The 27,639-nt window shown below is 45.2% G+C and overlaps 1 protein-coding gene across 1 annotated transcript in view; it reads right to left on the bottom strand.

Moving 5' to 3' along the window:
- F7 (coagulation factor VII) overlaps positions 1 to 27,639 on the bottom strand; it is a 280,047-nt gene that overhangs the window by 156,970 nt on the left and 95,438 nt on the right. The window contains exon 5 of the mRNA XM_085622315.1: positions 15,708 to 15,845. Within this exon, the coding sequence (XP_085478441.1) occupies positions 15,708 to 15,845 (138 nt within the window). The remainder of the gene's footprint in view (positions 1 to 15,707; positions 15,846 to 27,639) is intronic.

Genomic DNA, 27,639 nt, shown 5'->3' with positions numbered 1-27,639 from the left:
AACTCCAGCATAGTTTCCAGATGCAGAGCTAAACATTTCTAGTAAAGACAATTTTTGTCTCAGTAAATGAGTGAACCAAATCACAAACTTTCAGAAACATGAGGGGATACATTGAAATCAACAGAAAGCACACATTTCTGCAGGAGTGTGAAACTACTATGTTTTAGACACACACACAGATGTGCAGACTCACTTGTACACAAGCAAATACACACACACACACACACACACACACACACACATGCTTGCAGTTTATTGTTTAAAGTGGGGGCAAGCAGAATATATTGTCACAGCTGCTTTAAATTGTCTGCATGCACGTAAAAGTGGCTCATCAAAGTCTAAACAGATGAGTCAAAGGGACTGTTTGTCATGCCCTGATCACGTTTTCTTTTCTATGACTTTGTGGAATGCAGGGCATAGAATGTTCAATATTGACAACTGTTTAATCCAGTGGCGGCTAATCCGCCACTGGTTTAAACAGTTGTCACGGCGCTCAGAACAGTGTCACTGCCCTCAGATCAATCACAATGATGCATTGCAGCGTTGTGATCGGCTTAGGGGAGGGAGCCTGGCTGCCTGCTTTCTCGAGTCAGAGACAGGAGAGCAGGGCCAGAGAAGAGGAACTGTATACCCTTTCCGTTTAACCAGAGAAGTGGGACCCAGCCTCAAGGTAAGTTTTTTATGACCGCCGTGATCCCCCTGCGCCCGTCCCAACCCCCGCGAGCTATGCCAGCTGCCACTGGTTTAAATTGCCTGACAGAATCGAAGTCTGTAGAAAGGAACTCTGGCTCTGTCATTTTTAATATATTTTGTATATTGTAATGAACATGTCACTATGGTGTAACTAGGCTATTGTACAACAGAAAGCACGTATGTTAGACTGCACTCTATATTTCTCAAGCCATGCACAGTTCTGTCACATCAAGTAATTATGTTGAGCAGGATGTTTAAAGATATTCTCTAGCCTATTGACGTTTTAACAGGGCAGTGATAAGTAGTACAGATATTACCAAACAGGTCGAAACCAGTCCTGGGTTGCTTGTGTTCAAGTTCAGGGTCTACCTGGCCTAGCAGTTCGGACTGGACTGTTCCTATTGGAGCAGGGTTGAGACTGATTTGCTTGTCGATGGTTCCAAATTGAGGTGTCATGGAGTGTGAAATAACAATGGACTGGGATGCGACCCAAGTTATCAGCATTGGCTGAGATTAATTCAAGCATTCCTCCCGCCACAATTTTGTATATTCTATGAGCATAACCTATCAGGAACTTTCAGAATGTGATTTTCATAAAGGGTAATGGATAGGCTCTGTATTTCACCACTACACTGTTCATCTCATTAAGAACACCGGTGCTGTTGCGAATTTAACCACCTAGCACCAACGCAGGCACCCTTGCACGGTAGTGCAAGGGTGCCGGCGTTGCAGGGGAAGACTGTTTATGTGCAGGAAAGTGTCCCTTGTAAATAAGGCGAAGCCCCTATCGCCACCACAACTTTAGAAAAAGTGATGTATGCTCCTCAGTGCTTCCACTGGGCTCTGCTGTTTCGAGGCTCGAGATTCACAGCATGTGCATAATGCTTGAGATACATCTTTGCATGACCTGCTCTAGAATGTAAGAAAGTATTGGGTACTAATCCAGAACATCTAAAGACATAAGAGAGAGAAAGCTCATATAGATGTGCAGTAGAGATGCTTCCCCTGCTTATGTAAGCCATCGCACAGGTCCCCCCGCATCCCTACTACTGGATTCCATAGTCTGAGGCTTAGATGACAGTTAGATAGGTATGTAGCGTCTTCATTATGTGTCTTGGGTCTAAAGCACACCTCCAAAGTAAGGCTCTTAAATAAGACTATTGGAGGATTTAGTTTTGTATTGCCCCTGCAGTCCCACTTGTTCTTGACCTTTGACATGCAGTTATAAATAGATATATAGGACAGATATAAGCGACAGTCGTCATAACTATCTCACATTCAACATGCTGACATGCTGTGCTATAAATTTTACACCTAACTTATTTTTGTTTATATTTCATTTATAATGAAGATTTATTCAGATATGGCAGCATTAACATGCCAGATAAATTACTCTCCTTCACGACATGCTGGCAATTCTATTGCTGCAACTGTGCACACACAACCAAAGCAAGATAGTCAATGTTTGTGAAAACAGCTGCTTTACAATTTACGTTCATGAGTCAGCGCAGATTGCACTTAGGTCCAGGGGCCATAGCTACGAGCACATTTTTCCATAGACACAGAATGGGTAAAACCCTTTGATACATCTGGCCCCAGGACTTTAAAGGCCTTTACGATTATTTAAAAGCAGAGACGTTTTAAGGTATGGGCAAAGAAGGCTGTGGCCCAGGGCCCCACCTTTCAAGCGGGCCCCTTGTTATTTTGTCTGGACATGGCTCCTCATTGAGTTATCATAGAATGTTGGCAAGTATACCACAGCCTCACACAGGGCTGCCCTATGTTCCACTTCAATGCCAATCTACGTGCTCTATGTGGCTCAAGGCAGTCCAAGGGCAACTCTAAAAAAGGGGGGATATTAAACGGTACGGGTGGTTGATTTTAAATGAGCAATTGCCTATAATTTTTCCTCTATTTTCACAACTGCTTAACTTTTAAGGTATGATCAATGGGTGTGAATTAGTTGAAAATGGATAATAAATTCTAAGTTTTTGGCGAAGAGGGGCCCCCTTAATCGGTTTGGCCCAGGGTCCCCAAATTCCTTAAGATTACCCTGTATAAAAGTACTTTGAGTGCACATACAGGCCACAAACCAACCCTTTTTCAAAGTCTGTTAGGGTGACTGTAACCCTTAGAATAATTACAAACGTTGAGGATCTGCAGGTACTCACCTACACATTGCTGCACAAAGCCATATGCTCTCAGTATTAAGGCTGGATGTGGCATTTAATTTTTTTTTCCAGATAAACAAACAATTGTTTAAGACCGTTTTTGTTTCTAAGTAAGTATGGGCCATAGCTGCTGTGGCATAGTTTTGTAAATGGTTGAAGTGTGGGTGACAAAGTAGGGTGCTACCAACTTAAAGAACTTCATCACCATGTCAGCTGTAATAAGTGCTAATGCAATCACAATACAATTATGCACAAATATCAAATGTTTAAACATGCTGTGCAGGCCCTAGGTATTTGGATGTGAATGCCTACTTCTAAAGACTTTCACATTATATAAAGCAGTGAAGTTTGTATTTTTCCACAGAGACACACACACAAACAATGAACATTCTGAAAACTGAACCTTTCCAGGAGTGTTTGTAATGCTTTTCTATGGCTATGGAATGTTCAAAGGCTAGTGTGTAATCTTCCAAAAGCAAACAGGGATATCTATGCACATATGCATTCAGTACAAATTGGCATGTACAACAAATACGCCCCAAAAAAATGTTGCCACAATATTTGGTGCAACAAATTAAGCTGCACCTCAGTGATGAGACCCTCTGTGTGGTGAATCGAATGTTTGTGACGTGACAGGCGTAGGGCCAAAAATCCCGCAAAAGAAGAAATTAGAAGATCATTCAGTCTATTGTGGAAGTATCAACAATGCTGTTTTCCTTTGAGCTCTGCCCTAAAATATTGGGCCCATTGGGCACTGCCCGATCAGAACAAGGAGACCTCTCTGCAGCTGAGCAGTGTGACTTGAATCTCCAAATACTGGTATAAACTATTGATCATGGAGAAGGAACATGCATCTCTTGTATGCTAATGACTTAGACCTCCATCTCAGTGGTGGTGTTAGGGTTCCTGAGTCATTTGGTTCAATTCTCCAAAAGTAAGAGTCTAAACTAATCATGGGAAAAGGATAGCACAGGTTGGCTGGAGGTTCTCAGTAACCTCTGTGAATACGAGATGTGACTCCGTAATTATATTATGAATCATTGCATCTTTTTCAAAACAACAAAGTCAACCGCTAAACATACCATCCAAGGAAGGAAAATGGCTATAAGGGCATGGACTCACCACTGTAATGAGCATACGAAATTGATGGTCATGTGGTGGGGTGTATTCTGGAGGGTGTGTGGAAAGCGATGTGATCAGTTGGCGTTTGTGGCCAGTAGAAGTAGACCATCTGCCAGGGTTGTGAATGGATCAGAAGGCGTGTAGTCACCTGTCACTCATGCTGTGCTGCCATTTGTTTATCAATATAAGACATGTCTACTGGTGAGGAGCGGTAAGTCGTCCTTGGGGTCTGTCACTCATATAAAGCATAATTCACATAACATTTGGAGAAGAGATGTCGGAATTTACGAGAATGGCCTACAACTTGGCGCTATGTACTCATCTATCAAATTACCTATGGAAATTAGGAGTATGTCACCGGAGGGCAACATGGAGCAGTGGAACAATCTACTGGACACCAGAACATTATAGATGAGTGAACGGACAATAGAAAGAAAGCTTGTAGCCCACCCCCAATTACATAGCCCTGGCGGAACCTGCAAATCTGCACTCCCCATTTAAGGTCTCACAAGATAACAAGTGAGTAGTGCAGACATTTTTGATACAAATTATACAGAAACAGCATCCTGGACTAAATAGATCTTTTCAGAAGCTCTTTTCAAAAGGCAAATATTGGTCTTCTCCAGAGAACGAAAATCTGTATCAGCACTGCTAACCCTCTGGCTGAACGCTCTGGCCAACTAAGTTCTCAAGCTAGCACCACAACATGATGCAGCCCTGCTCAACAGCGACCTACATTGCAACACGGTTGGGTGAAGTATACATCAGCAAAAGTCAATTCACAAGCCCTCACAGACACTGAAGCCCATAGTCTCAGGAGTACCTAAGATGTATCAAGCAAAACTCCAAAAACGAACTGGAACCTTAAGGCAACAGGATAAGGTAAGGAATGGTGCAAATCCTTACACTCAACAATGAAAGACTTTTCATATGCAATCAAAGAACTGAGGGGCCGATTCACAGAACTAATCTGAGACAAAATTCTAACTTTACGACTTTCGATATTCACAAAAGGCATTTAGTAGTAGTAAAGTTAGGAGTCCTAACTTTACTACTACTACATGCCTTCTGTGAATACTAAAAGTAGTAAGTTTAGGATTTTATCTCAGATTAGTTCTGTGAATAGGCCCCTTAGTGCATGGTTAGGCCTATCCAGTCCTGTTGTTCAAGGTATACACACACATATCAACATAAGAGGTGCAGTTCCCATAACCATTTTCATGGTAGGCTGCAGGCTAGGGGCTGATTTCAAAGCAGGATGGGACAGCAACTCCATGCAGTCAATCAATCAAGCATTTGTATAGCGCGCTACTCACCCGGAGGGTCTCAAGGCGCTTGGGGGAGGGGGGTCCGCTGCTGCTCGAACAGCCAGGTCTTGAGTTGCTTCCTGAAGGAGAGGTGGTCTTGGGTCAGGCGGAGGTGGATGGGGAGGGAGTTCCACGTCTTGGCAGCCAGGTAGGAGAAGGATCTTCCTCCTGTTGTGGCTCTTCGGATGCGGGGGACGTCGGCGAGGGCGTGGCTGTTTGATCGAAGCTGGCGGGTGGGAGTGTAGAAGGCCAAGCGGTCGTTGAGGTATCTTGGGCCTTGGTTGTGGAGAGCTTTGTGTGCGTGGGTGAGGAGTCGGAACGTGATTCTCTTGCTGACGGGGAGCCAGTGCAGGTTTCTCAGGTGTACGGAGATGTGGCTGTGTCGGGGAATGTCCAGGATGAGGCGTGCTGAGGCGTTCTGGATGCGCTGGAGTCGTTTCTGGAGTTTGGCTGTGGTTCCGGCGTAGAGGGAGTTGCCGTAGTCCAGTCGGCTGGTGACGAGGGCCTGGGTGACCGTCTTCCTGGTTTTGGTGGGGATCCACCGGAAGATCTTACGTAGCATGCGTAGGATGTTGAAGCATGATGCGGAGACGGCGTTGACTTGTCTGGACATGGAGAGGGAGGAGTCCAGGACGAAGCCCAGGTTGCGTGCGTGGTCTGTTGGTTTGGGTGCGCTGCCAAGGGCAGGGGGCCACCAGGAGTCGTCCCAGGCGGAGGGTGATGATCCCAGGATGAGGACTTCCGTCTTATCTGAGTTCAGTTTCAGGCGGCTGTTCGTCATCCACTCAGCTACGTCTTTCATCCCTTCGTGTAGGTTGGTTCTGGCGGTGGCGGGGTCGTTGGTGAGGGAGAGGATCAGCTGGGTGTCGTCGGCGTAGGAGATGATGTTGAGGTTGTGTTGGCGTGCGATGGCAGCGAGGGGGCTCATGTAGACGTTGAAGAGGGTGGGGCTGAGTGATGATCCTTGTGGTACGCCGCAGATGACTTCGGTGGCCTCGGATCTGAATGGGGGAAGGCGGACTCTCTGTGTTCTTCCGGCGAGGAAGGAGATGATCCATTCCAGTGCCTTCTCCTGGATACCGATGTTGTTGAGGCGCTGCACTAGGGTGCGGTGGCAGACCTTGTCGAACGCCGCGGAGAGGTCCAGGAGGATGAGGGCCGTTGTTTGCCCGTTGTCGAGCAAAGCTCGGATGTCACCGGTGGCTGTGATGAGGGCGGTCTCGGTGCTGTGGTTGGCCTGGAAGCCGGACTGCGAGTGGTCGAGGGATCCGTTCGTCTCGAGCAAGGCGGCCAGTTGTCTGTTGATGGTTTTCTCGATGACTTTGGCCGGAAAAGGAAGGAGCGAGATGGGGCGGTAGTTTTTGAGGTCGGTGAGGTCCGCTGATGGTTTCTTCAGTAGGGCGCTGAGTTCGGTGTGCTTCCAGCTCTCTGGGAATGTGGCGGTGTCGAAGGAGGCGTTGATGATGTCCCGCAGGTGGGGTGCGATGACGGAGTCGGCCTTGTTGAAGACGTGGTGAGGGCAGGGGTCTGTTGGAGATCCTGAGTGGATGGAGTTCATCGTGCGGATGGTGTCTTCGGTGTTGACCGGGGTCCAGGCGCGGAGGGTGGTGGTGGGGGACGTTGTTCCGGTCGTAGGGTGCGTTGGCTGTGTGCTGAAACTGTTGTGTATGTCTGCGATCTTGCTGTGGAAGAACGAGGCGAGCGAGTTGCAGAGGTCTTGCGAGGGCGTGATGTTGTTGTTTCCGCGCTGGGGTTCGAGAGCTCTTTGACGATGTTGAAGAGTTCCTTGCTGTTGCGGGCGTTGTTGTCCAGTCGTTCCTTGAATGCGGATTTCTTGGTGGCGTGGATCAGCTGGTGATGTCTTCGAGTGGCGAGCTTGAGGGTGGTTATGTTGTCTGTAGTTGGGTCTCTGCGCCAGGCTTTCTCGAGGGCCCGGCAGTTCTTCTTGGAGCTCTTGAGTTCGTCGGTAAACCAAGATGCTTTCTTGGTGCTGGGTCTGGCGGGGGGGGTCTTCAGTGGAGCGAGGTCGTCTGCGCAGTTGCTGATCCATTTCGTGAGGTTGTTGGCGGCTTGGTTGGGGTTCGCTGATCTGGTGGGGGGGTTCTGGCTCAGGGATGTGGTGAGCTGGTCGGCAGTGATCTTGTTCCAGCTTCTGCGGGGGACCAGTTGCGGGTGGTGTTGAGTCGTGGTCCTTCTGAAGCTGAAGTGGACGCAGCTGTGGTCTGTCCAGAGGAGTCCGGTGGTGTGGCTGAAGGTGATGTCCTTGCTGGAGGAGAAGACGGGGTCGAGCGTGTGGCTAGCGTAGTGGGTGGGGGTGGTCACCAGTTGCTTGAGTCCGAGGTTAGCGAGGTTGTCCAGCAGGGTGGTGGTGTTGCGGTCGTTGTTGTTCTCCAGGTGGAAGTTGAGGTCCCCGAGGAGGATGTAGTCAGCGGAGGGGAGGGCGTGTGGGCTGATGAAGTCGGTGATGTCTTTGCTGAATTGTGTGCGAGGTCCCGGGGGTCTGTAGATGAGGGTGCCTCTGAGGGTGGTCTTGGGGTCGGTGTGGATCTGGAAGTGCAGGTGTTCGGCGGCTGTGAGGGTGTCTTCGGAGTTGGTCGTGATGCAGATGGTGCTCTTGTGGACGATGGCGATGCCTCCTCCATTCTGGTTGGCGCGGTCCCTCCGGGTGATCTTGTATCCGTCCGGGATGGCGATGGCGATGTCGGGTGCTGAGGAGGCGTTCATCCAGGTTTCCGTGAGGAAGGCGACGTCTGGGCATGTGGCGTCGAGCAGGTTCCAGAGTTCCACTGCGTGCCTGTGGACGGAGCGTGTGTTGAGCAGGATGCACTTCAGGTGCTTCAGGTGGTTGCTGTTGGTGCTTGGCTTTGCGGGTGCGGTATGGGTCCGGATGCAGGAGAACTTGCAGGATTGGCAGGTGAAGGGTCCGTGGGTGCGTCTTGGGGTGGCTCTGCAGCAGCCGGGGCTCCGGCCGGTGTTGAGTGCGATGAGAGCGGCGGCGTTGTAGGTCTTGCGGGTGGGCTGGCATCTGCGGGGGCCAGGGGGTCTGGCGCTGGGCGCGGGCCAGGCGCGGACGCGCGCAGACAGGCTTGCCTTAGCCGCGCCTTCGGCGCGCCAGCGGCGCACCCTCTGCGCTCGTCCGCTGCGCAGCCACTGCGCGGCCTCCATATGAGTGGGAGAGGGAGGGAGGAGCAGCTGGGAGCGGGGCGGCCAATAGGGTGCGAGGGGGGCAGAGCTACGGGACGCGGCGGCCAATAGGGTGCGAGGGGGGCGGAGCTACGGGACGCGGCGGCGAGAAACGGGCGGCGAGGGGAAGACGCGGGGAATGACAGAAGAAAAAAGGGACACAATCTGGGCACCAAAGGAGAGTGGAACAATCAAGGCAGCAAAATACACAGGTACAGTGGGGGAGAATCACTCACTCGTGGGTACAGAAGAGAAGGATGGCACAGTCACTCTGACGCAGGCAGACACAATGCAGCAGCGGTCAGTGGTCACACAGGGGGCTGCGTGGCGGTGAGGGGAGCGACCTGCCTGGTAAACAGGGTCAGAGGTCGCTCTCTCTACCGCTGCGCGGCCTCCATATGTGTGGGAGAGGGAGGGAGAAGCAGCTGGGAGGTGGGAGCGGGGCGCCCAATAGGATGCGAGGGGGGTGGAGCTACGGGACACGGCGGCCAATAGGGTGCGAGGGGGGCGGAGCTACGGGATGCGGCGGCGGGAAACGGGCGGCGAGGGGGAGACGTGGGGAATGACAGAAGAAAAAAGGGACACAATCTGGGCACCAAAGGAGAGGGGAACAATCAAGGCAGCAAAATACACAGGTACAGTGGGGGAGAATCACTCACTCGTGGGTACAGAAGAGAAGGAGGGCACAGTCACTCTGACGCAGGCAGACACAATGCAGCAGCGGTCAGTGGTCACACAGGGGGCTGCGTGGCGGTGAGGGGAGCGGCCTGCCTGGTAAACAGGGTCAGAGGTCGCTCTCTCTACCGCTACGCGGCCTCCATATGAGTGGGAGAGGGAGGGAGGAGCAGCTGGGAGGTGGGAGCGGGGTGGCCAATAGGGTGCAAGGGGGGCGGAGCTACGGGACACGGCACCCAATAGGGTGCGAGGGGGGCGGAGCTACGGGACGCGGCGGCGGGAAACGGGCGGCGAGGGGGAGACGCGGGGAATGACAGAAGAAAAAAGGGACACAATCTGGGCACCAAAGGAGAGGGGAACAATCAAGGCAGCAAAATACACAGGTACAGTGGGGGAGAATCACTCACTCGTGGGTACAGAAGAGAAGGAGGGCACAGTCACTCTGACGCAGGCAGACACAATGCAGCAGCGGTCAGTGGTCACACAGGGGGCTGCGTGGCGGTGAGGGGAGCGACCTGCCTGGTAAACAGGGTCAGAGGTCAGATGCAGTGTGGGGCTGGTTTGAACATTTTTGCTCAGGCTGATTTTATTGTCCATGTATAGTTACAGGAAGGTCTTACATGCAAGCGCCGGCAAGATTTTACTTGTTTTATGCATACACATGTTTCTTAAAAATTCTCTGGAGACAATGTAATAGATTGAGCTCTCAAGGACTTTTCAGTCAATTAATGACTACATTTTAAAAACCATCTGATGAGCTACATTGTCTTTAGAACATTGTAGTATAGCACTGGTCTCTTATGTGTCCCCTATATCTAACAGACCATGTTATAAATGCAGTATTTCCTTCATTTGAATACTTTTTGAAAACTTTATTTAGGGTCACTTTGCCAGACTTATATAAACCCAACATAATGGGACAAGGATTAGAATGATATGCAGTACTGTCAAATAGGTGATTTGCATACATAATTATGATAAGAACCATATGGATAATGAATTGCTAATTTTTCCTGGTTTCCATTTTATCTATCATAGATGAACACTCAACTTTGATCAGCCCCTTGAGACCTTCGCTGTGTGAGTAGTCGCACTTAACAATTACTGATTGATTGATTAATGGTTAGGTTCGTAAACTTTATACGACTAATTAAAAAGAGCCATAAAAGCACATTTGAATAAAATAGTAATCCCAATACAATTACATCACTATAAAATCGATCATTTTTATTCATAGATAAGACAGTTTAAAATCAAAAGCAATACAATACGAAAAGTATTTTTTTTATATAGGAGGCGTTCAGAATTAAAATGGCTTGAAAGATTCATTTAGGCGGAATATGGTGTAGTTTCTGGGTTTTTTTATACTCGATTTTTTTATACTTGATTTTGTCCATGAACTTTTAAAGGGTTCTGAAGATTGTAGGGAAAGGGGACAGATTTACCACTGCTTGGAATTCACAAACTTTCCCAAAAGATAATCATACTGGTGCATAATAGTTCTTTAGGAAGGCATTATTCTAATCATAATCATGACTATGTCAATAATAGATGTAATAATTTCATCCTTATTTGGGGTATAGTTATTACTCTTCTGATTGTTAGAATGTTAATATAATTGAGAATTGTATTATTTGTAAAGAGAGCAATATTATTAATTATACAAAATTAATCGCAATAATATTATTAGTTATTTTATTATCATTCTTAATGAGACTACTGCTAATAATACCACTACTACTGTCAATACTATTACTACTAATAATAGTAATACAAATATTAGTATAATAAAAAGCACTAAATATAATATTAGAATACTACTATTACTATTTCCGTAGAATTAGTAAGGATTATAATAATAATGCGTCATGAAAAATGCACATAAGGACTTAAATATTTCTGCACAAATTACACTTTTTTGCGCATCTCATCGATTCTTAGGGATGCAAAATGTTTGCAAATGGTGCTAATTATTGAAGCAATTTTTGCATACAGAGTAATCTGTGGTGTGCATAATACTACATTTCCTTTCAATTGTGTCTGTTCAATATCCTCAGCACCAATTCTCACAGATGTAAATTGGGGTGTTTAGAATCCGACAAAAAAGGCAATATTGCTGTAATCACATTAGACCCATTACATTTGATAATTGAATGGCAATACATTCTATGCAAGGGTTGACAAAAATATTCAAGTCCTTTGATGCAACACCCTGTATGGAATCTAGTAACATTATGGAAGGTATTATTCTGGACTGCCTAGATCTCTTTGATGCAAACTGTGCATTCATCGAATTTAGAAGAAACTTTACAGAAACAATTGAGTAATAAAGCCTCCAAATCAGATGGATTTCCATCAGAGATATTTTTAGACTTCTGCAAAAGCTTTACTGCATGGACATGTGCAAGTTTCACCCAAGGGATCAGGGGTCATGTAGTATTCATTTTGCAGTCGCAAATACTCTGAATCGGAGTTTGCAACATTTCCAATGCACTAATCCTATTTTAGGATTGTGTAAAGATTTATTGACGCCTAAAATAGATTTGCGACTGGAAATCAATTAGGTATTGGGAAGGGGCTTGTTATGGGCATCTCTTCCATACACTAAATGGGTATCCATTGTATCAATGGTTTGCACTGTAATTTGTGGTGCAAACCTTTGAAAAGTTGCGGACTTCAAATTTGGGGTGTTAATACATTTGCAAAGTGGGAGGGGTCCCATTTATGTTGGCCTTGGCCCTTTTTGTAGGGTCTCCCCCAAACATTTGCCTTCTTGTTGCTGAACCCATTTTTGTTGCCATTAGGACTCTGTGCACTTTTTTATGCTAACCAGTGGTAAACTTCTTGTGATCACTCCCTAAAACACGGTACAGTTGACTTATATCTAATTGGCATATATAATTTACTTGTAAATCACTAGTAAAAGGTACTACACGTACCAAGGGCCTTAAAGTAAATGCTACTAGTGGGCCTGCAAAACGCATTGTGCCACCCTCTGAAGAAGCCTTTTAAAACATATCTCAGGCCTGCCATTGCAGCCTGAAGTTCAGTTTTAAACTGCCATTTCGACCCGGCAAAATAAATCTTTTGCCTTTTAAAAAATAAATTTTCTAGATACCATACTATCCAATTGGAAACAGACACAAAACAAACAAAACGTTTTTTTAATATTCAGATTAGAGACTTCTTGCGCAAAGTACTGTGGAAAGAATTTCCAAAGAGCAAATACCTGGTTACTTTCTGACATAATGATCCATGCAATCCATTTTTACTCTGTTGTCTCTTTTTAAGTGATACGTTTAATAACTAACAGATGAGGTCCAAAACATAGATGGACAAAATGGGAAATGAACTATCACCTACCTTGTTTTGGCAAGTTATATACTTCAGTGTAAAGCACTGCAATTCGGAATGCACTTAATGGTGCTATAGATGTACTAATGATCCATGAGAGCAAGTTAGTTAATTGTAAGACCTAATAAAACATAAGTTAACCTAACTGAAATGAAATAGACTGTAAAAATGGGCGAGCGCATGGTCGAACCCCAAAAAACAATGCAATGCCTGACAAACTAGTGAAGGCGATGTAACAATCAGGCTATGTAGTGGCTGGCAATATTGCAACAGACAAGTTACTTCCTGTGTGGTGTAAAGGTTTTCTTGATCGCTCTGTTATTGAACTAAGCATATTTCAAGATCAAAGAAAAGTTTGACTCTATTTTTGAAAGTCTGCAATTGTTTGCATGAGGATGGTTTCTTATCAACCATGGCTCCTCTTTAGTAGCGTTGGGTCGTTGCCCCTCTCATATTTTGCCCTTGAATTTGCCGCAAAATAAATATTTTATTTTCCCCCTATCCGCGCAGTCCTGCGGCATCGAATTTTTCTTTTAGCCGAAGTTGGGTAGTTCTGCATCATGTTGGGGGAGGGTGGGGCTTCAAAGTAATTAAGCCACACATGATGCAAACTGACCCTCAAGCCTGAAAGAAGTGCGCATGTCAGGTTGGCCGGCTTCCTTTCTCTGTCCAACCCAACATGCACACTACAGGCCTCCTAGTCTCACTCCCCGTTAAATAGTGAGCAATGTGGGTGAATCACAGACACAGCCATCTTTCCTTATAATGAGCGCTCAAATCACCTGCCCAATCCAATCGTGGTGCTGCTCTTAGCAGCGGAGCAGCACCTGGTTTGGACAGGATACGCATCTGGCTGAGTGGCCCTGCACTTGAGGCAGCGCAGGGTAGTTCAGGTCATCGGACATTTGGCCAATCATTGGATGGCTATATTAGGAAGCTTGCAGTGATTGGCCATTCTGTCCCTTTGCTCTCTTCCCTCTGGCTTCTTCGCAGTCAGGAACAGGTCCATAAAGAGATGGCGCTAGGGGGAGACGACGTCGTGGTGGTGACAGACCCAACCAGTCCTGACCAGAGAATTCAGAGGCAGCACCGGCACTCTTGCGGGGGTAAAATGTGTAAGATTTTTTTTAAGTTGATGTCAGTTATTATTGTTCAAATCTTCTCCACTGACTGCTCATGCCCCCTCCAGACCAACTCCCTTTCTTCTTGAATGACCTCAATGACATCCATACTGTCTAGTCAAACCACCTGCTTCCATGCTGCGGCTCACTGTGTCTCGACTCTCTCCACCATCATAATAATTTTTTCGCTGTGCCCCATGTCCCCGTATCTTCTCCATCACCTGCCTGCAAAACGCAATCTCTGAAGGCACAGGTACATACATACCCTCAACAAAGGGAACATCTGTACCTCGAGCTCCTGAAAGTTCACAGGCAGGACTGGCACACTCTTACAATCATGTTTATATCTAGCACCCGCTATCACCCTTGCACTAAACCCCTCCACCTGATTTTTGTTTTTTACAGAAACACCCGTTTCAGAGCTCCCTCATCATACTCCATCTAACTGCTCATCTTCTCATTTTGACCACAGTCAACTCTCCACCCACAAATAACCTCATCGACCCACTCCCTGCTTTGATCAGCACTTTGGCCACCTTTAGGATCTCTGTACTCCCTTCATTTATCCTTCTTCTAGATCTGGCTGGACCTCCCTCTCTCTATCTTCATCTGTGTTAGTGGGCATGCCCCACGTGTAATGCATGTTTCCTGTCCTCTTTTTTGCTGTTACTGAAATACTCATACCTTTCCTACACCTATCTCACAACTCGAATTCCAAATCTGTCATGCAGACGCTTGACACGGGTGTGCCAGGTCTCCAACCCATCATCCTTAACTTTTCACAGCTTCCTTTGTCTCTGTAACCCTACCTGCCACACTTTCTCAGTTCTTCAGTGTGCTTTAATCCTCACCGGCCAAACAATAAATACAAACCATTTGTCAAGACAAGGGCCAGAGAGCCCTGTAACAGATTACATCATTTGTGTGGCTTCGGGCTGTATTCAGTGTTGTGCTGTAAACTTTGGAAAGGGATCTCCCGAACTTGTCTATGATGTTGTGACCAGGCGGGAGTTAGCAGATCTGTGTTGAACTGCCTGATGTATAGCAGGTGAAATGGCCACTACATTGCACCGAGAGGCTTGTATCTACTAATAAAATGATGAAGCTTACAATGCGTGGAAAAATTGCTTTCCGCTCTTTCCTAACTGCTGATATATTTTGAAACATTTGTGCAGGTTATTTGAAGGGCTTTATTGCATTTTGTTGTGTTACAAATGTGTTTCAATGATACAGCCTTGTCCTCAGTTTCACACCTTCTTTAGCACAGCAGGATTGTCACACATTGCCGATTACAAAATCCTCTCACTTTGCAGTCAGAGCAAACAATAACAAGATAAAGACAACATTTAAAGGCCTCTCTACTGCTTATTCACCTGAACTCCAGCATGGCTATTTTTGCCTAACATGTATTTGTCAACACCTTAACTACTAAGGAACCTCTTCAATCCCTTTTTACTTAAGCGATTTTTCACAGCGTACTATGAATTAACTTGGAAGAAATCTGTGAGGTACTCAGCATTGTTATCTCAAAGTATGTTATGAAGTTCTGTGCTTATACTGAATAAGCAGCTACCTATGACATTATCATATGAATACTCTTGATTGAACTCATAACTGCACGTTCACAATTGATTTATTAACATACTTTCTTTCTCAAATTTGATTAAAAATGCACCATTTGTCTCCCCCCCCCGAACGCCCTTATGTCAGTATGGCTCGCTCACTAAGCTCGCTCATCACAGGGTTCTTTCTCATCATGAACTTTTACACTGCACCACTTTCAGATGTCACCAGCCGCCACTGTTACTTATTATAAGAATTGTTGTAGTTTTGTTTAAAAGATGAATCTGTTGAATTGTGAATCCTTTTGTTTACTAAGAATAACAGAGCTAGATACTTAGAACATACTCATTAGGTCTCTAATTAGTTTATTTAGTCATTTGTGAGAGGCGGCATACAATAGCAGAAAATGAAAAACAGTAATAGCTACACAAAGCCACATCCTTGCCCAGTATGCTGCAGAAATATATACATTGAGCAGTGAATAATACAAATACCCTTGCATGCTGAACATACAGTACCTGCTGGGATGCATGACACACCATCATCTGATAAAGTATATCCATCGGCACACCAACACTCACGAATGGTAGTTGTGTCATGGCAGAATTGTTCACATTGGCCATTATCATAAAGGCACTTTAAAGTCATATTAAGTGCTGAAAATACATTAAAAAAACTTATGATGAGAGAGATTACATCATTCAGAGTATACGTAAAACATTGAAACTAAAAACATATTACTGAACAAGTGCTTCTTGGAACATAAACAAATCTCCTTTCTATCACACAAGTGGGGAACAGAACAGATATTAAAATATTGGTATGTTGAGCGCGCCATTGAAAACAATGGAGTTCTCCAGGCTTCTAGTGGTCGGTAGAAGCCCTGAGCATCAACATTCCAATATTTCACAAAAGCGTCATGGAGCCTGAGAGGATTTCAACCTCCTCGAGCTCCGTGATGCCTTTGTTTTACAAATTAGAAAATTCTGCCCTCTAGTGGCAAATGTTCTAATAGCCTTAGAGCCCTCTGTAGTGGGCTCAACAGGCCATTAAAGGCCCGATCCCTTGTTAAAGGCCCTGGCCTCCGGCTCGGCCCTTTAACGCTGAAGCAGGCCTTAATAGCCAACAGAGCCCGTTAGGGCAGGCTCTAAGGCTATATTAAAACACTGGAATGTTGGAACCTACATTCAAGACAATTAAGTGGTTTAGGGCTAATAATGGTGTGTATAAGCCTTCTCCTTTAACATTCCAATGTTTGCCTTTCTGTATCTCTTTTTCTAACTTAGAACATTCTACCTTCAGTGGGTGGAATGTCTAAATGACCTTAAAGCCCTTCTGCCTTGGGCTTTATAGGTTGTTAAAGGCCCTTTCCCGCATTATCGGCCTTAGTCTGCAGCTCAGCCTATAACTTGGGGTTAGCCCCTTGGCAACAGACTATAAGGCTATATTGAATTAATCTGGGGATCTTGAGCATATCGTACACATCAGGAAATGCGCAAGGATTCTCGGAGCTCCGGGAAAATAGCATTTTGCCAGATGGAGTGATCCCCACAAACTGGAAACGTTGGGCAGTCAAGTAAATTTCACAGGACCTATATGTTGCGATCTAACGGCTTAGCCTTGCCTCATATCAATATAGTGCTGATCATAGCCACAGCATTGCTCCAGTATTTCAAGAATGAGGGCTCTTTGATCAATTCCTTTCTCATAAAGTGATTATCTAGGGAAAATGGGGGTGACCACACGTGAGCGGATATAAATTAGGGCATGACCAGAAGTAAAAGGTTAACAAATGAAAAGTGAAATGTGACCAACAAAGTGATTATGAGTCAGTGGAGGATAGTGGTTGAAAGTTAGGACAAGACAAACCCATTTAGATTCCTCCTAGATTATCAGGAGCACCTTTAATCGTTTAACCTTCAAGATGGGCGAGAACAATTATGTAGTAAAAAAGTAACCAAGTGAGAGATTTAATATGGGCCATGATTCCCAAAAATAACTTACATGAGTAGGTGCAATTAACTCTTTATCCTGCAGGAGAAAGTCAGAGGTAATTCAAGAGGAACTTACATCTATTCACAGAACATTGTAAGTGAATCAATCCACTATGGAGTTCAGATGACATCTTGACACCACTATCCTCTGCCCCTATGTGATTCAGTCAGTAGGGCCTTGTGTTTGGTAAGTGTCCCAGAGCAAGTTTGTGTGTGGCCTTTGACCCAGTCTGGAAAATTTGAGTGGTTCTAATCAGGGATGTCATCAATTATGTCATTTAGTAAGTCGTGAGCGAAGTAATATGTGAGGTCAAAAGCAGTGCATGGCTGCGGTGCAAGTTATAGTTAGCTCAGTTAACAATAACTGGTGAATTTCAGTGTTGTTTTTGTTTTTAATTTTTTGTTTTTACCTTATTTTAACACCTATCTATGAGGTCACTTTAACCTTGTGAGAATCGCTTCTTACTAAGATGATTTGAGGAGCACCAGCTAGTTTTAAAATTGTTAGGTATGGTATGATTGCAATTTCACCGAAACCGTTTTCTACCATATCAAGTAATGCAGAAGGAACTAGTTCTACTTTACAAAAGGCTAGAGCTCTAAGCTAATAAAACAGGCTCTCAAAACCACTATTTGACCATTTGAGTAATCACTGTTGATTGAGCCAACTCCTCTTCAGGTTTTCTCATTTTATGCGAAAGTGACTGCCGGTGGTCAGCTTGACAGTATGCACTTGTTCAGGGTTCAGTTCTAAGTCAGTCAAAAAGTACTTTATTTGGTTAATTAAAACCATAAAAGCAATCTATACAACAAATATTAATATTAATGTGACATTTGTTAACAACAATAGTATTGCACTAATTATAAACATAGAATAAGCAAAGACAAACAATTTAAAATACAACATTAGAAGCCCTGATTTATTAAAAATTAATTAATGTAAACTAGGTCATAGGAATCACTCTCACTTTTTTCCTCCTTATTCTAACTGCTGCAGTAAGGAATCTTGCAATACTGAAAATTTCCCAGACATTGGACTGCATCTGTAAATATATAAGTGCTGGTTTTGATTGTAAAAATCCTTTGTCCTTTAAAATTGGGAGGATAAAACGTTTCCGACTGTGCAAAAAGTGCTCGCAAAATAAAACAAAGTGCAATGTATCCTGGGTGGAGAAATTGTCACATGAACAAACTCCCAGGTCCCCCACCCTTCTCCATCCCGGGGGATCGGCAAGGAGAAAATTTAACTGGTTCAGCCTAAATCTTACCAGGAGAAAGCCGTGGTTAGAGTTGGTTACCACATTCAAATAAGGTTCAATTGCACAGGACGTTTTTAGCAATTGATGGGCACGTACCATTGGTTTTGCCAACTCCATATCTTCTCTTTCCATGAATGCCATATATAAATAGGATTTTTTCGCCCACTGCATATCACCCTTTACTAATTTGTCTAGGGAATTAAATATTTCTGGACGTCCCAATTTCTCTGCCAGCCTTTTAACATGACACAGCCAAGGAATGCTACTAGCTCGATCTAGAACTAAGCAATCTCTCATGATTTCACGATTCATTTCAAGTTCAGGATTTAACCAAGTTGCTATCCATTTTAGTAGAGGTGCAATTGCAATTAAGTCCTCCACAAAGCCTGTCCCAGTCTCTTGGTGAATTATAAATGTTGGCGTGGATTGTGGCACCGATAGCAGGTTTCTTAAAAATGTATTCTCAACTGCTTGGATTTCCTTTGCTTCTCTGAATCCCCATATATCCGAGCCATAAATTGTGATGGAGGTACATTTTGCTCTATATACATTTAACAATGCTTGCATTGGTTTTGCCCCTAACCTACGTGCAAAACCAAGAACTGCAGATGTGGATCTCTCTTTGCATTCAATTGCGGGATCCACGTTCCTCTATCATCAAATAGGACACCTAGATAAGGGAAAGAGGTAACCCTAGTAATCACATTACCCTCGCAATAGCGAGTTTTGACCCTTTTAGGCTTAGAACCTATTATCATTGTGTGTGATTTTGAGAAATTTACGCTTATATCCAAAGATTTCATAAAAACAGCAAAGGAGGTTAAAAGACATTGTAGACCAACCGCAGTTCTCGCTAATAGGGCAGCATCATCCGCGTATAGGAGTGCTGGAATCAATCGGTCCTCCACACGTGGAATATCTTTACTGGCTTCCCCTAAGACTTGATCCATTTTATTGATATAAAGGGTAAAGAGTAGGGAAATCAGAATACATCTCTGCCTAACACCATTTGAGTTGCATATTCCCTGGGTACAGTTCCCCCTTTGAGCGCACCTCACTGTGGCGGTCAAATCTCTATGCAAATCTGCAAGGAAATGGACAATATTTCCATCCACACCTAGTTTGATAAGTAAAGCCCATTACTTGGATCTATTCACTCGGTCAAAGGCTGAGGAAAGATCCATAAACGCCAAGTACAGTGTTCCCTTCTTGGCGATGGTGTACTTCCCAATTAATAGGTGCAGATTCAGGCACTGGTCAGTGGTGCCCCTTCCTTTCCTAAATCCGTATTGTAGATCTGATAGGGTATGGGATTCAGTTAACCAAGCCATGAGTTTACCAAGTACCACCCTTCCAAGCACCTTTACAGCACAGTCTATGAGTGAAATTGGTCTGTAACAGCTTGGATTCCCTCTATTACCCTTTTTAAAAATCGGGACAATAACTGACTCAGACCATGATCTTGGTAGACCTAATTTACATGCTATGTTAAAAACATGGGTCAATAGTTTTGACCAAAGTGTTACATTAGATTTAAAAAGATCGGCTGGGACGCCATCTGGTCCAGGAGCTTTGTTACTTGTCATTTGAGTTATGGATTCCACTACTTCTAACTCTGTAAAAATCATAGTGTATGCCCTAACTTTAAATGCAGTACCTGAAGATCCTTGATTTTCCTGATCACCATATATAGATTTAAAATGGTTGAACCAATCCCGCTCCTGTATATTACATTCAAGGGAACTACCCATAGATTCTTGAAAAAAGGGTTTGTTCACGATTTCCCAGAAAGTAGCACTGTTTTTGATAACATCAGTGGACAATAGATCGTTCCATGCCTCATGTTTGATCTCTTCTTTACGTTTATTTATTACCAGTTTATATATTTTCCTTATAGCTGCTATGGCACTTTTATCTTGTGGTTTATATTTTAAAGACGCTAGCAACTTTAGATGGGCAACTGAGCAATTATGATCAAACCACCTCTTCCCTTTATTTTAAGGTTCCCTAAAAGGGTGTTTAAGGTCAGAGGCCACCTGAGTGCAGATTTTGGAGTATGCTGTAAGGACCTCTTTGCCCCTTAAGTTGTCATCTGAGCAGAGGTCCATCTCCCTTCCAACAGTATTCAACAGGTTTGTTTGAAAATCCCCCGGCACTTCCATACACCACTTAAGTCTATGGGCCTGGTCTTTAGATCTTATGCAAGCACCTCTATTTGATTTTCGGTTATTCTTAAGACCACCTGCCAATGTCAGATATATAGGATTTTGGTCACTAAACTGAGACCACATGGTGGTGTATCCTATCACCCGGGGGGTCAGAGCTACGCTAAAAAGAATATAATCATTAGTGGAATGCATTCCCCTACCTTTAAAGGTAGAAATATCCTCACTATCATTCGTTGTATTGGGATAGAATAGACCATGACCCGCTAAAGTGCCCTCTAAACATCCACCCTGCAGTGAGCGTTCAAAATGTATCTCTAAATGATTATCAGGACCTAGACTGTCAGAAACATGACAGTTCAATTGACATCGATGTACATTAAAATCACCTAAAACAATAACCGAATAAGGGGTAGTTTGTTTCCCACTATACAACTCAAGGAAACGATTCAAACTAACCAAATGTTCATTTGCAATAATTCTATCAAATGAATTATAAAAATTACCAATAAGCAATTTAGGTGCGTTAATAGAAGTAATCTGCACTGCTACACAATTCGGTGATCCTGAGTCCAGTTTACAATGATTACCTACAACTTTTAAGGAGATCGGGGTCAATAAACCACCCTTTGCCCTGCCGGCTGCTGATGGTTTGGCTGTCTCCGAATAGGTGGTATAACCATCCATCCAGAAGTTATTCTCAGTTCCCCAGGTCTCCTGGACCCCAATCATGTCAAACTCACTTAAAAAAACGTTCCACCTATCATCATCTGACTTATTTTTCAGTCCTGCTATGTACCAGCTTAGTATCTTAACATACTGCCCTAAATTATTTTCTTCCCCCTGTGATAGTTTGCTAATACAGTTCATGTGATTATCTCCATCTCCACTATGCCCTTCAGTGGAAGAACAAGGGTCTAGTCAGTCATTACTATCCAACTGGCTGAGCGAGGCAAATCTATTTGGAGTCGCAAACCTGCTCTCTTTAATTCTGTTGTTTGCTACAGCAGTGGCATTTAAATAACCTTGAGATGGGTCAATAGTATTTACACAAAGGGATTGGCCAGCATTATACACAGTTTTAACAATAGGTCTAAACGGCCCTTTTCTTGCAGTGAGTCTTTGCAGCCCCTTACTATCTCTACCCCAATCACCAATAACCGGGGGATTAAAAAAACCCAGGGGTAAGGCTGTGATCCCTACCCAACCCCGGTTAGGGCTCTCCCGTAAGAGCCAGCCTGCTATGTCTATCCGATCAAAGTTAATCACTATACAGTCACCATCTTCTGTTTTAGGGCGGCTTCCCACCCATCCTACCCGCCTGGCCATTATAATGTGCTCTGGAACCTCCCTCAGAAAACCTATTACACCAGAACATAACTGTACGAATACGATCCTCGGTTGTCTCAGTGCTGTTACTTTTAAGGGGTGGCACCCCTACTAGGACCGCTACCAAAGGAGTAGCCTCAGGTGGCAAATTCAGCCTTCTTTGTTTGACAGGTGCTCCTATATGTGTTAGATTTGGCCCTGTCAAAATTTGTGTTTTGGTCTTCCCCCTGGGAAGTACTCACAACTCCCTCATCAGTACTGCCCCTTGGGCCATTACATGCCTCATTTGTGTTTATGGGCCCCGAAGGTGTCATAGTTGGTGGCCTTCCCTCTTCAGGGATCATGTTATGAGTTATTTGTGAGCTAATGCCGATCTCAGCCTTGCCTGATCTATTACCCACGACATTTTATGAACCTGACTCCTTTCCACGCTGGGATCATCAAGCTTGGACTCTATTCTAATTAACCTATCCATCACATGATCCAAACCAGATTTAACATACTTAAATAAGTCCTCCTTAAGTGAACCAATAAGCGTGTCAATATGTGATAGAACCGAGTGCGCGTTTACTTTAGTAAGATTAAAGGATGGTAGTTCCACTGTAGTCCGGTGATAAGCACCCCCCTTCCGTGTTAGTAGATCCTTTATAGCGGGGCCCGGTTTTGAGCATTTTTTCCTCCTTTTTTACCGATGGCCACAGTCACATCTCTTGACAGTTCTGAACTCCCCTTTCCCTCCAATTGTCCTTTAGGGCAAGACGTAGACGAAGTGTCATTGTCTCTAGTAGTGTTATTTACAACCACATCTAAGGTTAGGCTGGGGACAGGGTCTAAACATAGGGCATCATCAGTAGCATTGACAACCAATCCATCAGTTTCCAACCCCAACCCCAGCTGAGCCTCTACATCCTGAATCTCATTAGTTATGGCTCCCACAGCTGTAGTCGGGTAGGAGATAATGGAGGCACAGTTGCGTGGTATCTTTGCCTTAGATTTAATGGTGTCTGCGGAACATAAGTCTTTTAGCTTACCCATGGTGACTTTTCAGTAAAAGAGAGTTGGCCCGGTCCGGTCTCAGTCGGTCGCTGACAGGTGCAGACGGGCCCGCCCGGGATCGCCCACGCACGTCCCACGCTGCGAGAGCCCCTGGAGGTTTTTAAAGGCGCCTCCTGACGCACAAACAACTCTGGCGGCTGTGCGACAGCGCTGAAACCGCAAAGGACACTGGGGATGAAGTCCTCACTCCCGGTCCACTCCTCTTGTCTTGCGGTATATGGCCCCATCAGGGGTCAAGCTGGCTGCAAATGGGCATTCAGTTCTTTAACCCTCCCAAAGTTGGGGTTAATTTCTTGGATCTTTGTCTTCTCCAATAGGTAGAAAAGGATGTCTGCAAATATTTTTAACGTAACTTTCCATAATGCGTTGGATTTTGTTCATTTATGTGGTAGTCAGCTGCCTATCCACAGAACAGGATTAGCATTTGTCTTTGAGTGAGCTTTCTCCTCAATTACCATGATTGTTGCTTTAATTGCTATACCTTCCCTCAGAAGAATTCTGAGATAATTGCTACTAAGGGTCACATGAATAATAAATCCATAGATAGACTTCTTGGATATCCTGCGGTCTGTTGTCTTTGGCCTTGCTATTTACAACATTTGTTTGATTAGCTTGTGATACACTGATTTGCGTTTCCACTTACGGTATCCTGTAGAATAGGTTCCAGAAAATGATCAATAAAAACTGGGTGATCCTCCTATCTGGTGGTCTTGAATTAGCAAAACCTATGCAGTCATTCAAACGATCAAGGAACATTAAAGACTTACTAGTTCACACCAGACCTAAACAGAGGGGACCCGTAAATGACCAAACCACGTTATGGAACCTGCCACCCCCAGTAGGTCATGCTCCTTGCGGCAGTTGCAGCATATGCCCCTACACAAGAAGAGTAAAGGAGCTTGATTTGGGTCTACAGACACCATGGAAATTACAAGGACTCACTAACTGCAATACTGCAAACTTCATTTGCCTGATAAAATGTCAGCATGGGATGTTTTACATTGGCATAACAACTAGAAAAGTATGCATTCAAATTTCAGAGCACCGCAGCACTATTAGATGCAAAAGAGATGTCACCAGACTCACTGCCCACTATGTTGAGAAAGGCCACAGTGCAGATGAAACTGAGTGGTTCGTCTTGGATAAACTTGAACCACACCATCAAGATATGACTGGAGCTCTACTCTTTTACGAACCAAGATGGGTACATCGATTATATACGGACTGCCTGGGGCTTAAGGACAATATACCGTGGGTGAGCATGTCGACATGAATAAGGAACTACGGTGGAAAGGTGCTCAAGTGTATCCTGGATTCGATATTCTGTCCACCCTCAGCAGTGCGACAGTACATTCAGATGGTTGTACAAGGATACAACATATGAGGTCCCCGGTCTCTCACCTATAAATTAAATAAAATACTCTTGCAACACAGGTAACTGTGGCTCATCGGTTAGCACTGTTACTCTCACTAGAAATGTCCCTCAATTAATCAAATGATTATCATAGAGGGCTCACCACAAGGGAGAGTGCAGTCTGTCATAAAATAACTAGGCTTTTTCCTTACAAAACCAGTTACTAACTAGGGTGTCCCCATAGTACACTCAAACATGCAGGCGGGGGCCACCTTTGCCATAACCAATATTGCGCCTGCTGATGTGACAGGCTGAGCAAGTGCCTACATATGGCCCCCCTTTTCGTAGTTTCTATCTATTCTCTTCGTAAATGGCCCTTTTAAAGGGGAAGAAATTAAAGAAACTCGGACTCTCCACAGGAAGAGCGGTATGTTTCATAGATTTATGATGGATTACTCTGTCAGTCATGAAACGACTGGGGATTCCCCTTGGTTATTGAGACATGCAGGTGGGGACTACATATCCCATTACCACACATGCACCTGTTGCAGTTACACGTCCGGTGATTGTCTACGGCTTTACTGCGTCTGACGTGGGACACATCGGCAGAAACGCCCAGTCATGCTTGGAATAGTTAAAAGCAAGCCCGCGCTCCCAGCTCAGCATACCAGCGGCACGGAGCAGGAACTATTGAGGTCATAGGAGTGATGAACCTTGAGGGCGTGGCCAACTGCCAAGCATGGCGGACGCAAACTAGCGGAGCTCCGAACCGGGCCCTGACACTACAGCAATAATCCTGAGAACTACTCGCCATCCGCGCTTCATAACGGCAGGAGTATCGGGGTGTGCGGCGACCACGAAAAATTGTGTCTCTGAGCCCGACTTTGCCCTGAAAGAGCCGGGGTTGCCCGGAGCTAGGTAGCGATCGAAGGCAGGGAGGCCTGGTGGTGCTGAAGTGTGTTGCATCTCACGAGTGGCCGGCGGTGCAGCTTTAACCACTGGAGAGCCCCAGGGCGCCTAATCATTCCCGATACTGGCTCCCGGAGAATCGGAGATGATACGTGCACAGAAGACAACATTTAGCAGGTACGGGAAGATCGGCGCTCTACAAAATGGCGGGCGAAGCTGCCTGAGAGACACGGGAGGTGAGCCGTCATCTAAGGGACACTTGGGTGGAGCTGGGACCCCCTCCCCAGTAATACTTTGTGGGGATCCAGGAGCAACACGACTGTCGGGCACGCTGCGTGAGGGTGCTGGGCACCTCTTATGGAATTGATGCCCATGCCACACGCCGCCATTAGTGAAATTCTAAAGGCGAAGGAGCGGGCTGAGAGTGCACTCCGCCTGACACTGTTCGGCGACCACGCTCGCGTTAACGAACTGCAAATGTAGTAAGGGCTTGCAGCGGCACCAGAGAAAAGCAACAGCTACGTGATCTTCTATGCCCTACAAGCCCCTAAATCAGAACGAGGGAATACCAATCACAAAGGGGTGAGCAAAAAGAAACAAAGAACTGAAACAGACGCGCATGTCCCTATTAACGAACTGCTGTGTGAATATAAGCGACGGACAAGGGTGGACATGATTATTGAAATATTCTGTGCAGTGTGTGATGCGGAGTGACTTGCTAGCCTCATTGGATGCCGCTGCTGCTGAGTTTGAGTTGGCTGACCTGTGAGGAGTGGGTTGGGACGCTGACCGCGGGGGTGCCCAGATAGTGCTGCAGATTATAAGTCAATATTACAGGGCACCATCACTACATGGTGGAAGGCATAGTTCGCAAACAGTATTGGACACTGGACTTTCGCTCATAGCCGCGGCCTGGAATCATGGAGCTGTGGTGAGTTGCACTAAATGGAGTAGAGGAAGCATGGCTACACCTTGGATTGAAGGAGTTGGCTCTGGCAGGGACCCTTCTAGAGCGATATACAGTGGCGCCCGCTTGTGTCCTGTAAGCAGAACAATGTATATAACTAAACGGGATCGTTGGAGATACGTGAAGCTTGGGTAGCGTCACAGTGACTTACAGAGTCACTCTGTATCCTTGTACATTCGAATCATGGGGCGTCGCAAAACCAAACAGCTGGATCCCACACCTCCTGAAAAGATGGATGGCACTATACAGGGTACTCCAATGCACAGTCCTGACACAGATGTGGTGCCGCCTACAGAACCAGGCCGACAGGATGATAAGCTGGACTTGATGTTAAAGGAAATAAGAGAATCGCGCACTGCTATAGAAGCTCAAATAGGTACATTGACCACCAGCTTAACCCTGCTGAAGGTGGATCACACAAAACTGACAGACATGGTCAAATCTAATAGAATAGCCCTAGATGAACTAATAACACAGCAAACAATGCACACCTCTCAGATAGAACAGCTACAGCGTCAATTTCAAGTATTGCAGGATAGAGTGGACGACGTAGAAGGGAGATCTCGTCGTAATAATGTACGCATATTGGGAATACCCGAAAAGATTGAGGGATCTAATCCTACCCAATTTGTTGAAAAATGGTTACGAGAACAGGTGGCAACGATGGGCATTACGGAACATTATAGTGTAGAACGGGCTCATAGAGTCCCACCCCGGCCTCCTCCTCCGGGTGCACTGCCCAGGCCACTTATAGTGCGTATATTATACTATAAAGATCGAGATAAGATACTGCGCGCTGCTAGGGAGAACGCTCCAATAAAATTTGAAAATAAAACTCTCTCTCTCTACCCAAATTTCACCTTGGCGGTCCAGAAAGCGAGAGCCACATTTCAAGACGTTGAAAAGAAACTCTAGGTCCATAACTTGAAGTATGCTTTGTTATTCCCCGCCTGCTTAAAGGTTATTTATGATTAAAAAAAACTGTTCTTTGACTACCCTGAAGAAGCAGCGGACTGGGTAGAAATTACTTTAACACCGCCTGCATCACATAACTCTTCCCAGACAAGTCAGCGGCAGCAGTCCCAACCACAGTGCATTAGAGGACCGAGAACAGATAACAGACAACCTGGACCTGGCCCTGGTGTGAACCCCTCGCCAGAACAGATCTCAGAAAGCCAAAGAGGCACTCTCCTGACGTCGGTAGCACTGGCGGAACACGATGCCAAGTCTGTCGCAGAAACTGTGGGCTCTTCTGAAGATGCCAATACCCATTCTGACTCGGAGAATAGCATGACGCTGTTCCCCTTGGTTACCCCGCAAAATGTCAATGATTACTTGGGTTGAAAGCTGCGATTTTCATCTTTTGGTTTAATGTCATTAACAGATGAGTATGAAACACCCTATACCTTGATACCGG

The sequence above is a fragment of the Triturus cristatus genome, chromosome 8 (genome assembly GCF_964204655.1).
Source record: "Triturus cristatus chromosome 8, aTriCri1.1, whole genome shotgun sequence".
Taxonomy (NCBI): Eukaryota; Metazoa; Chordata; class Amphibia; order Caudata; family Salamandridae; genus Triturus; species Triturus cristatus.
This window is presented reverse-complemented; position numbering and strand designations above follow the sequence as displayed.